This window comes from Astatotilapia calliptera, chromosome 12, assembly GCF_900246225.1.
Source record: "Astatotilapia calliptera chromosome 12, fAstCal1.2, whole genome shotgun sequence".
In the NCBI taxonomy this organism is placed as follows: domain Eukaryota; kingdom Metazoa; phylum Chordata; class Actinopteri; order Cichliformes; family Cichlidae; genus Astatotilapia; species Astatotilapia calliptera.
Window position 1 is genome coordinate 14966065 of NC_039313.1, and position 14842 is coordinate 14980906.

General features: G+C 42.3%; 1 protein-coding gene across 3 annotated transcripts in view; it reads right to left on the reverse strand.

Annotated features, from left to right (window-relative positions):
* Window positions 1-1370: 1370 nt before the first annotated feature.
* The window catches only part of ccser1 (coiled-coil serine-rich protein 1), a 127300-nt gene continuing 113828 nt past the window's right edge, over window positions 1371-14842 (reverse strand). For all 3 annotated transcript variants that reach the window (XM_026188367.1, XM_026188368.1, XM_026188369.1), the window contains exon 11: window positions 1371-6169. In XM_026188367.1, the coding sequence (XP_026044152.1) occupies window positions 5348-6169 (822 nt within the window). In that variant the 3' untranslated portion in view covers window positions 1371-5347. The remainder of the gene's footprint in view (window positions 6170-14842) is intronic.

Genomic DNA, 14842 nt, shown 5'->3' on the forward strand with positions numbered 1-14842 from the left:
CAGTCCATCAGAGAGCCAACACAGAGAGACAGACAGCCATTCATGCCCACATGCATACCTACAGCCCATTTCCGCACACAGAAATGCATACGTGGGAGGAAAGTGGAGTACCTAAAAGAAACCCACGCAGTCTAAGAGAGAGGTCCACACAGAAAGGCTGCCCGCCAACAGGAATGAACATTCTTGCTGTCAGGAAACGGCACTGACCACCACAAGCCGCCCGCACACACACACACACACACACACACACACACACACACACACACACACACACACACACACACACACACACACACACACACACACACACTAACTAATCAGAATACAAGTGTCTTAGATTTATGTGCTTTGGCACATGGCTAAGAAAACAAGCAAGACATATTTAAGGGGTTATCAGTTGTCAATATTAGCAGATGATTCATTTTCAGCTTTTCGGTAAGATCAGTCATCTAAATTTTTTGAACTGAATATCAAACACCAGAAAGGCTTATTGCACAGCCTCCGGAGGATTCAGCAGCAGCAGCAGCCGCACAGATACACATCCTGTCAATTATGTGAGCTCTTTGGACTTCAAAGCTCTGTTAATCAGTAGCCTGTTTACTGATGTGCTGACCTCCTGTCCTATCAATTACAGCAAGTTAGTATCAGAACTGCTGTCTTGTGTGTGTGTGTGTGTGTGTGTGTGTGTGTGTGTGTGTGTGTGTGTGTGTGTGTGTGTGTGTGTGTGTGTGTGTGTGTGTGTATACTCCTCAACCAGTCATAACATTACCAACACTAATTGAGTGAGTCCAGAAATGAGGAGCGTGCACAGGTCCTCCCTAAGGGGTAAACAGTAAAAGCCTATTCCCCCCCCAAAATAAAAAAAAACAAACCCACACACACACAAACTTGTGCTAATGTAATTGATTTTCTAAACACTTCCATACTTTACGGTCACTGTCAAATGAAAACTTACTCAGATAGGTTGGAGGCTGATGTCAAATGAGGTAGAATTACTTCTGTCTGCACCCACTGCCGTGCACAACTCTTTAAAAGTCCACTCAAATGTTGTTGCTGGAAAAGTTTTTCCTCAGTCAATCTTGGCGAGCGATGGCCCCTAAGATTCTTTATTCATTGCTTTGTTGTATGTTCTACTTTCAGTCTTTGATTTCATTCATTCTTTTCTTTAGAGATTTGTGCAGCACAGTCTACCCAGTCTGAGAGAGGGAACATAGGTCCCTGAGATTTATTGCTTTATTGAGATGCACTTTTTAATGGAAGCAGAATCCATCACTCATTCTCACAGCTCAAGTGCATCCCAACCTTTCTTCAGATACAACTGACTTTGCACCACTGGTAATAGAAAATGGAATGAAAACATAAAACAGTAACAGATTCCACCATTTCTTTTTACTCGGCAATTTTAATTATATTAAATATTAACAATAAGGACACAGTGGACAAAAAATAGTTCTCATATGAAGAAAGAAATGTGAGGGTGTGGGGGGAAGAAAAATACTTTGGGTAAACATATACAGCAAAGCATACCGACCGCCAGTTAGTCCTTTAAAAGAAGTCCTTGTTAGAGAGATAAAATTCCTAAACTTTAAAGAAGGATCAAGCAAACTCTGAAGAGTTTCTTTTTCTTCTTCCACATCCATGTGGGTGGATTATTTCTAATAAATTGGTGGACTAACTGGTCAGGGGTTCACAGCACGTGTCTACCCGAGAGTTTTGTACACTTAAGACATACATGTGGACCTGAAGAGGAAAAAGCAGTTTTAACAGATTATCATCGTTCACTTTCTGGAGCAAAAGGCTGAAGCAGGGAGAGAGAAAGTAGAATGGCCTTCACACTTATTAAAACTGTCACATTTGCTTTCTGGCGTGTAACCAATAGTAACCTCTAATTACCTCTCGTTAATGTAAAAACAAAAACAAAAAAAAACAAAACAGTTTTTGTTATATTTTAATCTTCTGTGTGACAGCAAACAACACATTTGACCCCTGTTATCAATAGTGATCATATGAGAACACAAACTGTTCGTGACAAATCACTAATTTATGTACAATTATTCATTCAAAAAGAAAAAAACAAAACATGATTTAAATACAATAAGCACATTGAAGAGCTAGGACAGCATAAAAACTCTTTAATTCAATAAAATTCTAACAAGGACAGTTTTATTATTACTGTAATGTCCGTTGTGGTTATTATCTTCACTAATATCTTTATTTATTAGTGCCAAGACACTTCTTATTAAACTGCTCCTATGGTGATAAACAGATAAATAAGGCAAAAATACCCAAAACAATAAATTACTGCACAACAAATGTTTGTAGTGTCTTAAATCCACAACATGCTGCTAGGTGAAAAGAAAAAGATATTTAGAGGTACCACTTTTGCTGATTCTAGTTTCCTAACAGTTTATTCTTTTAATCTGAAAAGGAAAAATGTCTTCACATAAGACAGGCCCACGCCACATTTCAACTGCTGTCTTGTGTTTTCAGGCATTGACATATGACATTAAACAGCAGAGTACCTCTGTGGCAAGTTTTAAATTCAAACACGGTGGAAATGAGCGCAGCTGTGTGTGGAAAAAAATAACACCTGAGTGGGCAGTGGAAACGGGGTTAAACACTCTCCTAAGACGTTTCACATGCCCTCAGCTAAATTATGATCCATGCATAGATGAGGGATGTAAATAGAATTTCTTAAGAGGTCAGCCAGCGACAAAACATTGTTCCCCTCCACCTGTAAACAAACCGAGCAGGGAGTGTTTAGATCGCATTACAGCTGCGGTTTTTCAGTCCCGAGTCCTCAGGAGCCATATTACTGCCGCCTGTCTATCCTACCAGGTAGTTAATTGCATTTACCATGTGTAAAATTACTTCCCAACTAGGAAACTGGAATGAAAATCGGCAGCGCCGCGGGTCCCAAAGCTCAGGACTGAATGCCACTGCAACAGAGTCTGTAACAGACACGCTGTATGACAATACAAGCTGGGCTAGAGGAGCGAGCTAGAGTGGAGAGACCAGGGGTGCGACAGAGGGGCAAGGAGGATGAAAGGAACAGAGAAATAAAAGCAGCTACAGATCACATGCTTCACGAGAGGGACGGAGGAGAATAAGCAGATTGCATACATGACAAAATAAGAAAATATGTAGAAGGTTGGAAAAAAAAGGAGAAGAAAAAAAACAGACAGGAAGGAGAGTTGTAGCTTCCTGGCTGGGAGCAGAGCTGCCATCCTTTAGGCTTTTCTTCACCTCTACCAGCCCCTTGACTCATGAGGTGTACATTACAACACACACATGATTTATACAGCTACCCTACAGCCTGGTGCTGGGACAGGAACAGACAAGGTCAAGAACTTCTCTGAAATCTGTAGACGCTGGGAGCGGTGAACTAACCGTCTGCACTCGGCAGATGTGCAGGCTCCCACCGCCCGGCTAACATTGTGTACTCCAAACCTGTCGGGAGTGGCAGGGCTGTTTGATAAGTCTTGCCGGCAGAGCAAATATATGCACCAGCGGCAGACGGAACAGGTCGTTATGCAGTGCAGTTGTAAAAAGTTTCATCACTTATTAAAAGTTACATGTCTTGTCCCCAAACTGTGAATAATGTATGACTCAGCAGGTCAAGGAGGTTTCAATTAATATCAATTTCAAAACAAAATGTGTGTGTCGCATTGTTCAAAACAGCTAAACTGCCGTTATACCAAAAATGCCATCTCATTAGGTCAGTTCTTTAAAGTGTAAGCAACAGAACTGAGATCAGGAAGATCTAACAAGGCTAACATATGAGGGCTGGGTATCAGAGGAAAAACCCGGTGCTCGTGCTTCTGACAAATGAGTTTGTAAAACTGATTTTTGTTTCTTTCCTTTCTTCACTTGATCAAGTATATACACTTCAACACCACATTTGTTTCCTTATCTGCTTCTCTAAAAAATAATCAGACTGTTTGATTCCATCAGTGATGTAGTTTTTCTTCCTGAATCCCCAAAAACTGAGAAAGCACCAGTAAGTTTAATACCCAGCCCTGAAGAAGACTTGAAGGGTTTCATTCCAAAAACTGACACCTTCTTCCCTCTCATTATTTGAAGAAATGCATCAAATCGCTTGTGCCAAATTGAAAAACCGTGCTCTGTTTGAAGACCTCGCTGGGATTTTGCGAACTTTATATAGGTGTCATATTGTTCATGTCGCAGGCATCTCGTTTTTAAATGAAACCCTTCATTTCAGCTTTTGCACTCTACTAATCTAACATTGTAGGTACATGTTGATTCTTGTATATAATGCAAGTAACATCGCAGCATGGTATTTGCACAAAAACAACAGTGGTCCAGATTGAAGCACAGAGTAAATCTAATTATTTATGTGAGCAGAAGGAGGGACGTTTCTTTCTATACAAACGGGGCTCTTATTGGTTATGATTCACTTCTTTAAACACCGACATCAATCTCCACACCAAGAAATTGTTATGAAAAGACTTTAAAAAGTCGCCCCTATCCCGGTTTTGTTGCGGTACAAAATGCTCACCTGTATCGTTTCATAAATCTTAGAAAGCATGCAGTAAAAGGGTCGCATCTGTTCGTCTAAACATGTTCCTTAATCTGGACCTTAAGTGGACGTCACGCAATGAGGATTTGATCTGATGCAGGATTTGGCAATGTGAGAATATATATATATATATATATATATACTTAGAAGCGCAATTCATGGCAAGTCCCATAGTTCCTTAAGCAGCAGATGGTTTTCACTTAAAAAAAAAAAAAAAGGTTAGATAAATGGATAAAAAATACAATCTCAACAATGCACACATCTCATCTCTGTTCGCGTTCACCACCCTCTTATGTGTGCAGATAGTGAAGCGGAGATATCACAGATGATGTCTCTGTGTGAGGAGTGTGTATTTTAATGTGTGCATGACAAGATTTGCGTATGTGTGCATGGATTTGAGGTTGTGAGTTTGTGTGCACTTTGTGTGTCTGTGGGCGTAAGCACATCTAAACTGTCAGCATGACACAACGTGGGAGGTCTGACAGACGGGTGAGTGCCTTTTTCATACTCACAGCTAGATGTGTGTGTGTGTGCGCGTGTGTGTGTGTGTGTGTGTGCACTTGTAGCTAAGTGTTTGTTTATCAGAGCAAATTTGTGAACAAAATGTCAGCAAAGGGCTCGTCTGGATTGCAAAGAGAGACAAATGTGATTGTAAGCGCGCACGGTTCGTGATTGAGGGCGATACTGAGGCAGTGAAACATGGACAACTCGTACTGAAGGAGCAGCAGTTTTGCTTTTAAGTCACTATGTTGTCACTTAGGTTGATGATATGGCTGCTTATAGGTGGAATAGTGTGACTGTGTGCTCTCAACTGTCTCTCTGTGTCAGAGCTTGCAGTTCGGCAGTATGTAGGGAATGTTGGAGGAAGACATTTTTGCGACTGTAGCTATGCAGAGACAGCGGGCCTCGAGGTGGTTGTCCCAAACGGCCGGTAAACGTGGAGGATGAGGAGGAAGAAGAGGAGGTGGAGGAAGGAGTAGGAGGCGGAGGGGAGACTTGCTCAGATGAAGAGATGCTAGCAGAGGGGCTCCCTCTGCTCACAAGACTGTGGAGACTTGAAGAAGCACTGGCCCCGACTGCACGAGGGATCTGGCTGGGGGGATGGTGATCTCCTCCTCCTGCTCCTCCTCCTCTCCTCCCTCCACCTGGCAGACTTGCTCCTCCTCCTCCTCCTGGAGTTAAGGACTCTGCAGAAGAAGAGGATACCCCCTCCAGTAGCTTAGAGGACAGTGATGTAACTGGAGAATGAGTACCGGCCACCGAATTGGACACTGGGCATTGATTCTGACTGAGGCCCGGGTGTGAAACTTGGAGCTGGGCCGGTGTGGTAGACGAGCTTTGGGCCGACGCTGCAGAAGTGGCAGAGGACAGGTTAGAGGAGCCTGGAGCCAGGTATAGAACAGGGTTACGGGCCACCGACTGTGCCAAGACCCCCTGGTGATGGCGCTCCTCCCTGGCAGTGTGCCGCTCAGAAGCAGAAGGCCGGCTATGCAGAGGTGGATAGTGTTGTGGGAAGTGCTGGTTAGAGAGGTCCCCTACGAGTGCACCCCGTACCACCCTTCGGTCCCTTGGGGCCAGACTGGTGCTGCTGCTGTTGCCGAGTCCTGACCACCGGCCTGGATGATTGATCTGAGAGAGAAGCAGAAAAAAAGGGAAAGGGCAGAAGTTAAACAGACTTTATAATTTACTCTGTCAGGGAACGTGTGATGTGAATCTGCCATTTTCCAAAAATTATTTACTGAGCATGTCTCGAGTGCAAAGGAGAAGCAGCGAGTAAAAACACAGACAGACAGAGACAAATAGTGAGTCAGGGAACACGAGACAAGGAGAGTGCTGCTGTGTGCTCAGTATAGATTGTTAATTGGGTGACATTTGGCGAATGATGTCTTTGGGTTCCTGCAGCTTCATCTAATTGTTTCTAAACGAACCGGAACCCTGCTCACTAAAAAAAGTGAAGAACAGACTCACAAATACCACTGAGAGACACGCACACATTAGCACACAAACAGGACGCGGTAACGTGTGGACGCATGGAGATATCCACTCGAGGTATGTGCAAATCCCCACTCACGAAGCAATGTGGTGCCATTGTCTTTCTATCACACGTACACACACACACACACACACACACACACACACACACACACACACACACAAGCTCAATGGGGAAGATGGCACATAAAGTTAGATGGCAGAAACAGAAGCCACCTGTTTTCTTTCACACTCCACTGCAGCCCCTTATGCAACATATCTCATCACTGCCCCCTTCTTTCTCTCTCAAACTCTCTCTCTCACACACACATTACTAAAATAACACTGGGACTAAGTGCGCAATGTTCACTATAGAAATGCAATCTCATCCGACACTGAACCTCAGGAGAAAGTAAGCAGAGTTGACATTTGCCAACACGATGGTTGTGTGTGTGTGTGTGTGTGTGTGTTTTTCCTGTGTATGGCATGCATATGCATGAGCGTGTGCACGTGCGCACGTATGCCTGCGCAACATGACGTGCATGTGCTTTCCTCATATTTCCACGCAACCACACACGCAAATTAACACTAAAAGAAATGTAATTACTGCGCCGAGGTTGTCGACATAAATTTGGGGTGAAAGGTAGAAATGCAATTAGCCAGAACATAGCTAACCGAATAAATGCGGTATAACAATGGAAACGCTAATTCAATGAAACAGTTTTCATTCATGAGCTAATACGGCCTGAAATGAAATTTTTAAAAATTAAGGGGGAACGAAAGTGGAGTACTTTCTAAGAAAGTGAGAAGATGGAGGTCCGTGTTACAAATTGTGCTTATTAGGCCGCTGTTGGTTATAGAGTATAGAACGAAAGAATGAGTAAAAACTGTGAAATGAGGAGTCTGTGTAGGTTTATAGCTGTGTCTTAGCAAACTCCAGCCAAATTAAAATGTAAGTCCTTAATCAAATTTAGGAGATGATCGTAATCTAAATGTACTATTATGATTCTTACACACGCTGGGGCAAAAGGTAACACATGCCAAAGGCCACTCACCAGCAGTGTCAACACAAAGCCTTTCAGGTCAGTCCCACTGTCCTATTTTCCAGCACTGACATGCATCGACGATCCAGCAGAGCAGCAATTTTAATCAAATTTACTCCCCACACATTTGACCACTGTGTGTCCACAGTGTGCCATTGGTGTCAATTTACATCCAATAAAGCAAAAGTGTGTGATTTTCACTAAAATAACATATTATTGTAGTGCTGATGTCAACTCAAATACAAATTAAGGCACTGGCTTTACTAAAAGCACATGTTGGGTCATTAGTTTAAAAAATCCAAACCTTTTAGCACATGGTACATACATTTAATGAGTATTTAGAGAGACATAATTAATGAAGTAGCCCTTTTATAACAGCAAAAAAAATGAAATAGCCCTGATTACAATATGTTGTTGGAAATTTCAGCTGGTGAAATGGCATGTGAAAGCCTCCAGCTACTGAACATCACCAGATTTTTAATATCTTACTTACTAAGGTGCTATATCTAGCTTCTTTTTTAAATTTCAAAGTATTCTATGAGGATTTAGTTGTGACTGTGCTTGGCACTAATTTAGTCTGAGGGGGTGTAGAGTATGATGTGGGTTAAAGATGATAAGAAAACAAATTCCTGAGGGGGGGAAACTGAACAAAACTGAAGTCGACCTTTCTTTGAACGTGTTTGTTCTTGCTACTGATTTTCAACACTGGAACTTGAAGATAATGTAAAGTGAATTTCTTTCCTTTTTTGGTTTTAATAATAATTTAATTTTACTTGCATATACATAACAAATGTGACACAGCCACTGCTTTCAGAATAGATGGGATGCTTGAAAACAAACAGCATGTAAAAATGTGAAAATCTTTAAATCACACATTTCAATCACAGTTTGTCTTTCGTACTGACTACTCTCCTGAGCTTGGTTCTGCTGGAGGTTTCTTCCTCTTAAAAAGGAGTTTTTCCTTCCCACTGTTGCCAAATGATTGCTTATAGTGGGTTCTTGGGGTTTTGTCTCAATTAAGGCACTTTACCTTAGAATACAAAGCATCTTGAGGCAAGTGTTGTGAGTTGGGGCTATATAAATCAAACTGAATTGAATTAAATCACTATATTAAATGAAAGCAGTGCAAACCAATAACAAACAATAGATTTTGTCAGTTTCAGTTGATTTTTTTTTAACAACTTTCAATTAAATTCTGGGGAAAGAGTCACAGCTTGATAAAAAATGTTGACTACAAAAAGACTGTTACACTCTTAATCTGTCCATGCGGCCTGTCTCTAATGCTTGTAATGCTCCACCTACAGTATACAGAAACATAAAAGCAGTAGCTGACAGACTCACTGGGTTCAGAAATCAAAAATTGGAACTGAAGCCAAGCAATCTCCATTTTAACGGTTCCGTCTATATGCTTTCATGTCCAATGGTGAAAAAAAACTACAACAACGCTCAGCCAAAATGTCAGACGCTGTCATTGTCTATACAACTTACTTAAAGAGCTTTGGGAGTGGATCGCAGCTTTCTAATGGGCTTTAATGGGTGGATAAATAGTACAAGACTCCTTGTGAATTCCTTGATCTAATTAAGAGTGAGAATTTTCATTCCAGCCAAATTTTCTACACGGGGCGCTGTGAAAAACATGAGGGAATTGCAACAGCGTTGAATCTCTACTGTGGTGTTGCAGGTTTATGTGGGACGACTTAATTAGGGCTAAATCGCCAATCTTATAAAAAAAAATCTGTAGTGTTATTCCACCCTCAGTCATTTGAGAAAACAACAGAAGGTAAAGCGAGAACAGTAAGATACAAATTGGCAGGCAACTTTAAAGGAAATAATTACCAGGCACAGTACAAGAGTTAGTTGTAGAGACATATGCTCTCTATCAAAGAGACTTTTCTTATCCAAATTAGAAGGACAGACACTTTAGAGATAATCAATGACAATGACTCAAATAAAAGCAAACTGGTAAAAGTTGGCTGTATGTGAGTGTACAGGAGGGACATGCACGGAGGGGGGGGGGAAAGGTCAAGCAAAAAAGTAAACAAAAGGAAGGAAAGGGAAGAAATGAGAAGGTGATTGAAAACAGAGATAAAGAAAAATGAGACCAAAAGTCGAGTGGACAGGAAAGTGCACAGAGAAAGTGAACAGGATAGATTTACAAACTCAGGTGTCCTTTCTCAAGTACACGCTCTGCGGCAAGCAAGCTACCTCTTTGCCACTGACAGAACAGCCTGTGTGCGCGCAAACACTCTGGAGAGTCTTTCTTTCACACACTGTCCTAAAAATACACATACATACACCCACACGCACACGTACACTAGTCATTGGTAAATCAGAGTGATTTAAAGGGGGCCCTCTCCTGCGGGCTCGGTTTTTATTGGGCAGTGAAGAATGGAGCAATGTTGTAAGGGCCAAGTTTGCATAAAAGACTTCCTTAAAACCCTAAAACAACCCTATACAATGTTTGCTATCTCCTGTCTTGGTAATTTTTATATTGGGAGAAGAGCCAGTGCGGGAGATTTATTTTATGACTTTTGCTTGCCTTGCAGCGCAGCAAAGTAAAAGCTAAATTCAGGTGTAACACAGGCCCAATGTGAGGAAAATACTCCCATGTAATTGCCATCAATCACACACCACGGCCCAGTATCCCGACACCCACACGCCTAACTCTAATGAAGGTCCAGGGGGATGAAATGCATCGGACCCCAAAACTTTGCAGCTTGAGATAAGAGAGGCAAAACTTTGTCACTGTGATTTCTGTATATTCTGTGACACCGACATACTTTGAACAAAGTAATCCTGTGGTTCTTTGGATGTGTGAAACGCTGGGGTGTTTGGTACAGATACAAAAACAGTGCAGTACACCCACATAGATGGTACTCTAAATCCTATTTAGACTATAACCAAATACATTCTCCAATTGTGATACAGTAGCCGAAACCATCTAACCTTTCCTGTGCTGCATGCTCGACAGTCTCATATATATTTGCTTGAATATTTATGTCCAGCGTGATGGAAAAGTAGAGTTGGAAACGTGCAAAAAACAGTCAAATGGATCCTTATTATGGGATTTTAGAAAGCGAAATAAAGTGCACCGAGGCTTACAACAAACCAGTCCTCATGCACTAACAGTACTACCCACAGGTTTACAACCATGTTTGAAAGTGGAGTAGTAATAGAAGCAGGTCAGACAAGCTGAGAAACATGATGTCAGCACTCGTGAAATCCCACAAAGCCCTAACTAGCATTTCCTATGCCCTGATAGAAATATTGAATATTCACAGACAAGGTGTGTGCAAGAAGAGTCTCCGCGGGCACTTTGCTGGATAAATAATCAACAATCAAACGAGGGGTGAAACTAAGCCTGGGCTGGTGTCTCAAGGCCATAGCCTACCTTTACTTTGAAGATGCTGGTTTTCATCAATACACACCCCCCTAAGGAGGTGAATCTCTTGCACAGCTTGTAGCGGCAAGAGAAAGCCTTGCTTTCCCTCACTCAGATTAGTCTTCTTTCTTTGTCTCACCTCTGATCCTCGTCTCTCTGCACCAGTTCTCTATACAACTTTACCAATTTCGAACTGCTCACTCGCTCTGCAGCTCACCTCTCTTGAACTTTTATTCAAAAGTTGGGCAGTAAATCCACATAATCATAGCAGTAAGAACAGCAGTGGACATGGCAAAACGAGTAAATAAGATTTTATAGGTATATCGCTTTCGTTGAAATTATTTCAGACGAATCATAAAACAGGAATGGAATTTTTCTGTTGTTGGAGTCTTTTAATTAAGCTATAAGTTTTAACAGTTGAACATTTAATAGGTTTACCCAGCATTTGACTCTTTGCCAGTGCCTGCTCAGGCCCACGTTTCAGTTTAATTTCTCATTCAGTGAATGCTAATGCTTTCAACTGTGCGATTATTTGCATTTTGGAGGTTACCTCTCTGACAGCTTGCTCTGGACTGCTGGCAAAATACACAGAGTTTGTGGACCATCCCAGGATGCATGATAATAACCGCCAAATATGCTCTCTTTCCACGCATTGTTATTCTTTACTTGTCTCTCACCTTTTGTCCCCCCTCTTGACCACCCTTCTTCTCTTATTTCTCACCTTATTACCCACTCTGTCCTTTCTTTTGTCCCTTCTTTTCTCTCTTTCTTTTGTTATGTAACTTGCTGGTTAAGAGTGCCAGTGGCAGCCAGGCTGAATAGGACTTGACAGCCGGAGGACTGATGGTTTGCTACAGCAGTCTGGAGACCACAGCGACAGAGAGAGATTGGAGGTAGGAAAAGTTTTCTCCCCCTTCTAGGTGGTGACAGTTGGGGTGGGTATGGGGCTGAGATGATGAAGAAAGATGGAGAATAAGAGGGGACTAAAGTTGAGCTGTCACTCCAACCCACACTGCAGCACACTGCCAACCAGTTGGCTGAATGTCACATCCTGGACCTTCCCAACAGAGGCGCATACTGAGAGGCAGACCACTAATGTGATGCACTGCACAGCTAATCGGCTCACAGTGCCACCAATCTTCAATGCCGTCACAGTGCTTTTGTAAAATTATCGACTTTAGGCTGATGTTATATTGAGTAACAGCATCCCGACACACTGCAGCCCATATCAAAGAGGGTTGTCTGTCGGTAACTTGATAAATATTTAGATTTACAATATCTTAGGCAGGGCAGCTTCACTGCATATCAGTGTGGCTGAAGGCCTGAATATATTACAGTGTCTAAAGCTTAGTCATCAGTTGCCTATTTGCAAATTTGGGAAAGAAAACAAACTTGGCTTCAGGGAAAAGTTGCAACTTGTAACCATATCTGAATGCCCCATAAACCATTACAAGTACACAACTACTAGCTTGATGCCTCTGTAATATTCAAGATTGTCTGTCCACTGGCTTGCTTGTCATTATTATAGTGTTAATGCACACAAAGAAAGTTTGCTTATCTGATCTAAAAAATTGATGTTAATCAGCTGGAGAGAGCAGGAGTAGCCATAAACCGTTTAAAGCAACTAGAAACATTGATAGAAATGCTACAGAGAGAGAAACTTTTCATGAATGCACCAATTGGATGGATTTTTAGATTCGTTTGTTTATGGTATTGTTAGGAAATGCCGCTGCTTGTAATAGTTGACTGACTGACATTATGTGTTGCCTGGCAACAGAAGGGCTCATCTCACTGATTAAGTGATCGGGATCACTGCGGGGAATGGGACCATCAACATTCACATCAGTTTAAAGACCTCCGATGTGATCACGGTCAAATACTGGAGTTGCTGAACAAGCGTCTGATCAGTGATTCTATGTCACTACTTATGATTGTGGGTGTTGAAAAGTGCATAGCGCTAGGTCTTCAAATTCCTCTCAGGGCAAAAAAAGAAAAAAGAAGCGGGTTGGCGAGTACCGAAGCCAGTACCATGCTGCGGACAGGAGGCCTAATGAGGTTTCTTGAGCAGCTCTGATAGGCACGGATGCTGAGAGTCTGGCATTGCTCATCAACCACCATCTCCAACAGGTCTGTGCGTGCAGGCACATAGGCATGTGTCTTGCGTGTGTGTGTGTGTAATCATGGCAAAACTCATCGACCACCAGCATGTGCCAATATGCTTGGTGAACACTGCCCAGAACCACAAGCAAGAGGAGTGGGATGTAAAAGCAAAGGGAGTGAACAAGTAAAGATGAGGGGAGGAAACGAGTGAGGGGGAAAAGTGGGGGTGAAGAAATGAAAATGAAACAGTGAAGTGGACTGAAAGGGTAGAGTGGAGGAGGAGATGTAGAGGGGAAACGAGGACAAAAATGTGCGAGGAAAAGGTAAAAGACAAAGATAGAATAAGGAGCTAAAATATGGAGAAAAGAGGGGTCATAGAAAAAAGGGGATGACACAGTGCTAAAACAGGTGGTGAAACAACAAAGAAACAGAGAAGAGGCCAAAGTGTAGATGGGTCAGATGGATGAGAGGTACTCTAGGGGACAAAGTGAGAATAAAAGGTGCCAGCACTGACCCAAAGTTACAGAAGACAATTGAGATAATTAGGAAATGCAGAGACATGGTCAATGTTAGAACAGTGGCATCGATATGAGGCAAGAAAGCAACGTGGTGGAGCAGAACATTCACTCCTCAACAGGAATTATGTGTGAATGCCAATTTCTAGTTCCCATTGGTATCCACACAAATAAAAGGCTTTATTTCCCAATGAAATGCTTCAGTAAAAGTCATAAAGGCTAGCCCGTGTACACCAACACCTCAACATATATCATGTGGTGGTAAGTAGTGGTTTTAGTCTAAACAAGAGCACAATTATATTTGAAATAATTGCTGGGGCATGCATGCTCGTCATGTGCTGCTGCTATTAATTGTGGCTCAGGGAGGATTATTTTGTTACCTTTTTGGTTGCAAGCAAAAAAAAAACCAACCAAAAAATCCACAACTGACTGATTTTTAGTTTCTCTCCTGTATATGAAAGTATCTCTCCTTATGCTCTCCAGTTGGATTGATTGCTGCACTTGGCTGCCCCCTCCGGGTGTCAACATGGTCCCCCCTGATGCTGTCTAATTATTGCAGAGACTGTGATCTATGCACCATTACTCTGTGCCTAATACGTTCCTGTAAGCTGTCACTACTGCTCACTCTGTAAGTGCACAATACTTACTGACTGTGTACTTCGCTGTCAGTGCTAACCCACTATTCCCAAACTGCATTTCACTGAACTTCTATCCGGTTGTCAAACTAAGTTGACAGCATTGCATTACCAGGGGCTTTCCTCAAGATGTGGAAAGCGTACCTCTAGCGACATATAACCTAAAGCTGTGTACTAGCATATCGAGCCGGAGTTGCTCACACCTCTCATACTGTTGGCCCCTGCATACAGCTCCAGGGAAACTTGGTGCGAATGAGCACGTGAGTGTGATTAGTATCCACTCCTTACCATCAGCGTATTGCTACTGTGATGAGTGGCTTATCAATGTCGTCTCTCATCAGTCTCACCCTCGAGGCTGCGGGGGTGTGAAAGCCGTACTGTCTTCCTATATGCCCAAGGCTTGTACTGTTACCCTTAAAGAGCCTGCGTGCATGGCGATTAATCACTACACATTTCATTGCACTGCTCAGTAAGCTCTGTAAGCGTTTAAAACTTGGCTATTTCACACCCTTACATCCGCACAAGAAGCATCTTCAGGACGGCAGATTTAAATTCTCAAAATGTCATCAGGCTAGAATATTTCCTCCTCCGGCCAAATCACACAGACATAAACACCTATCTGCCTAAATGCTCACTTATATGTCATTTCCTTCAGC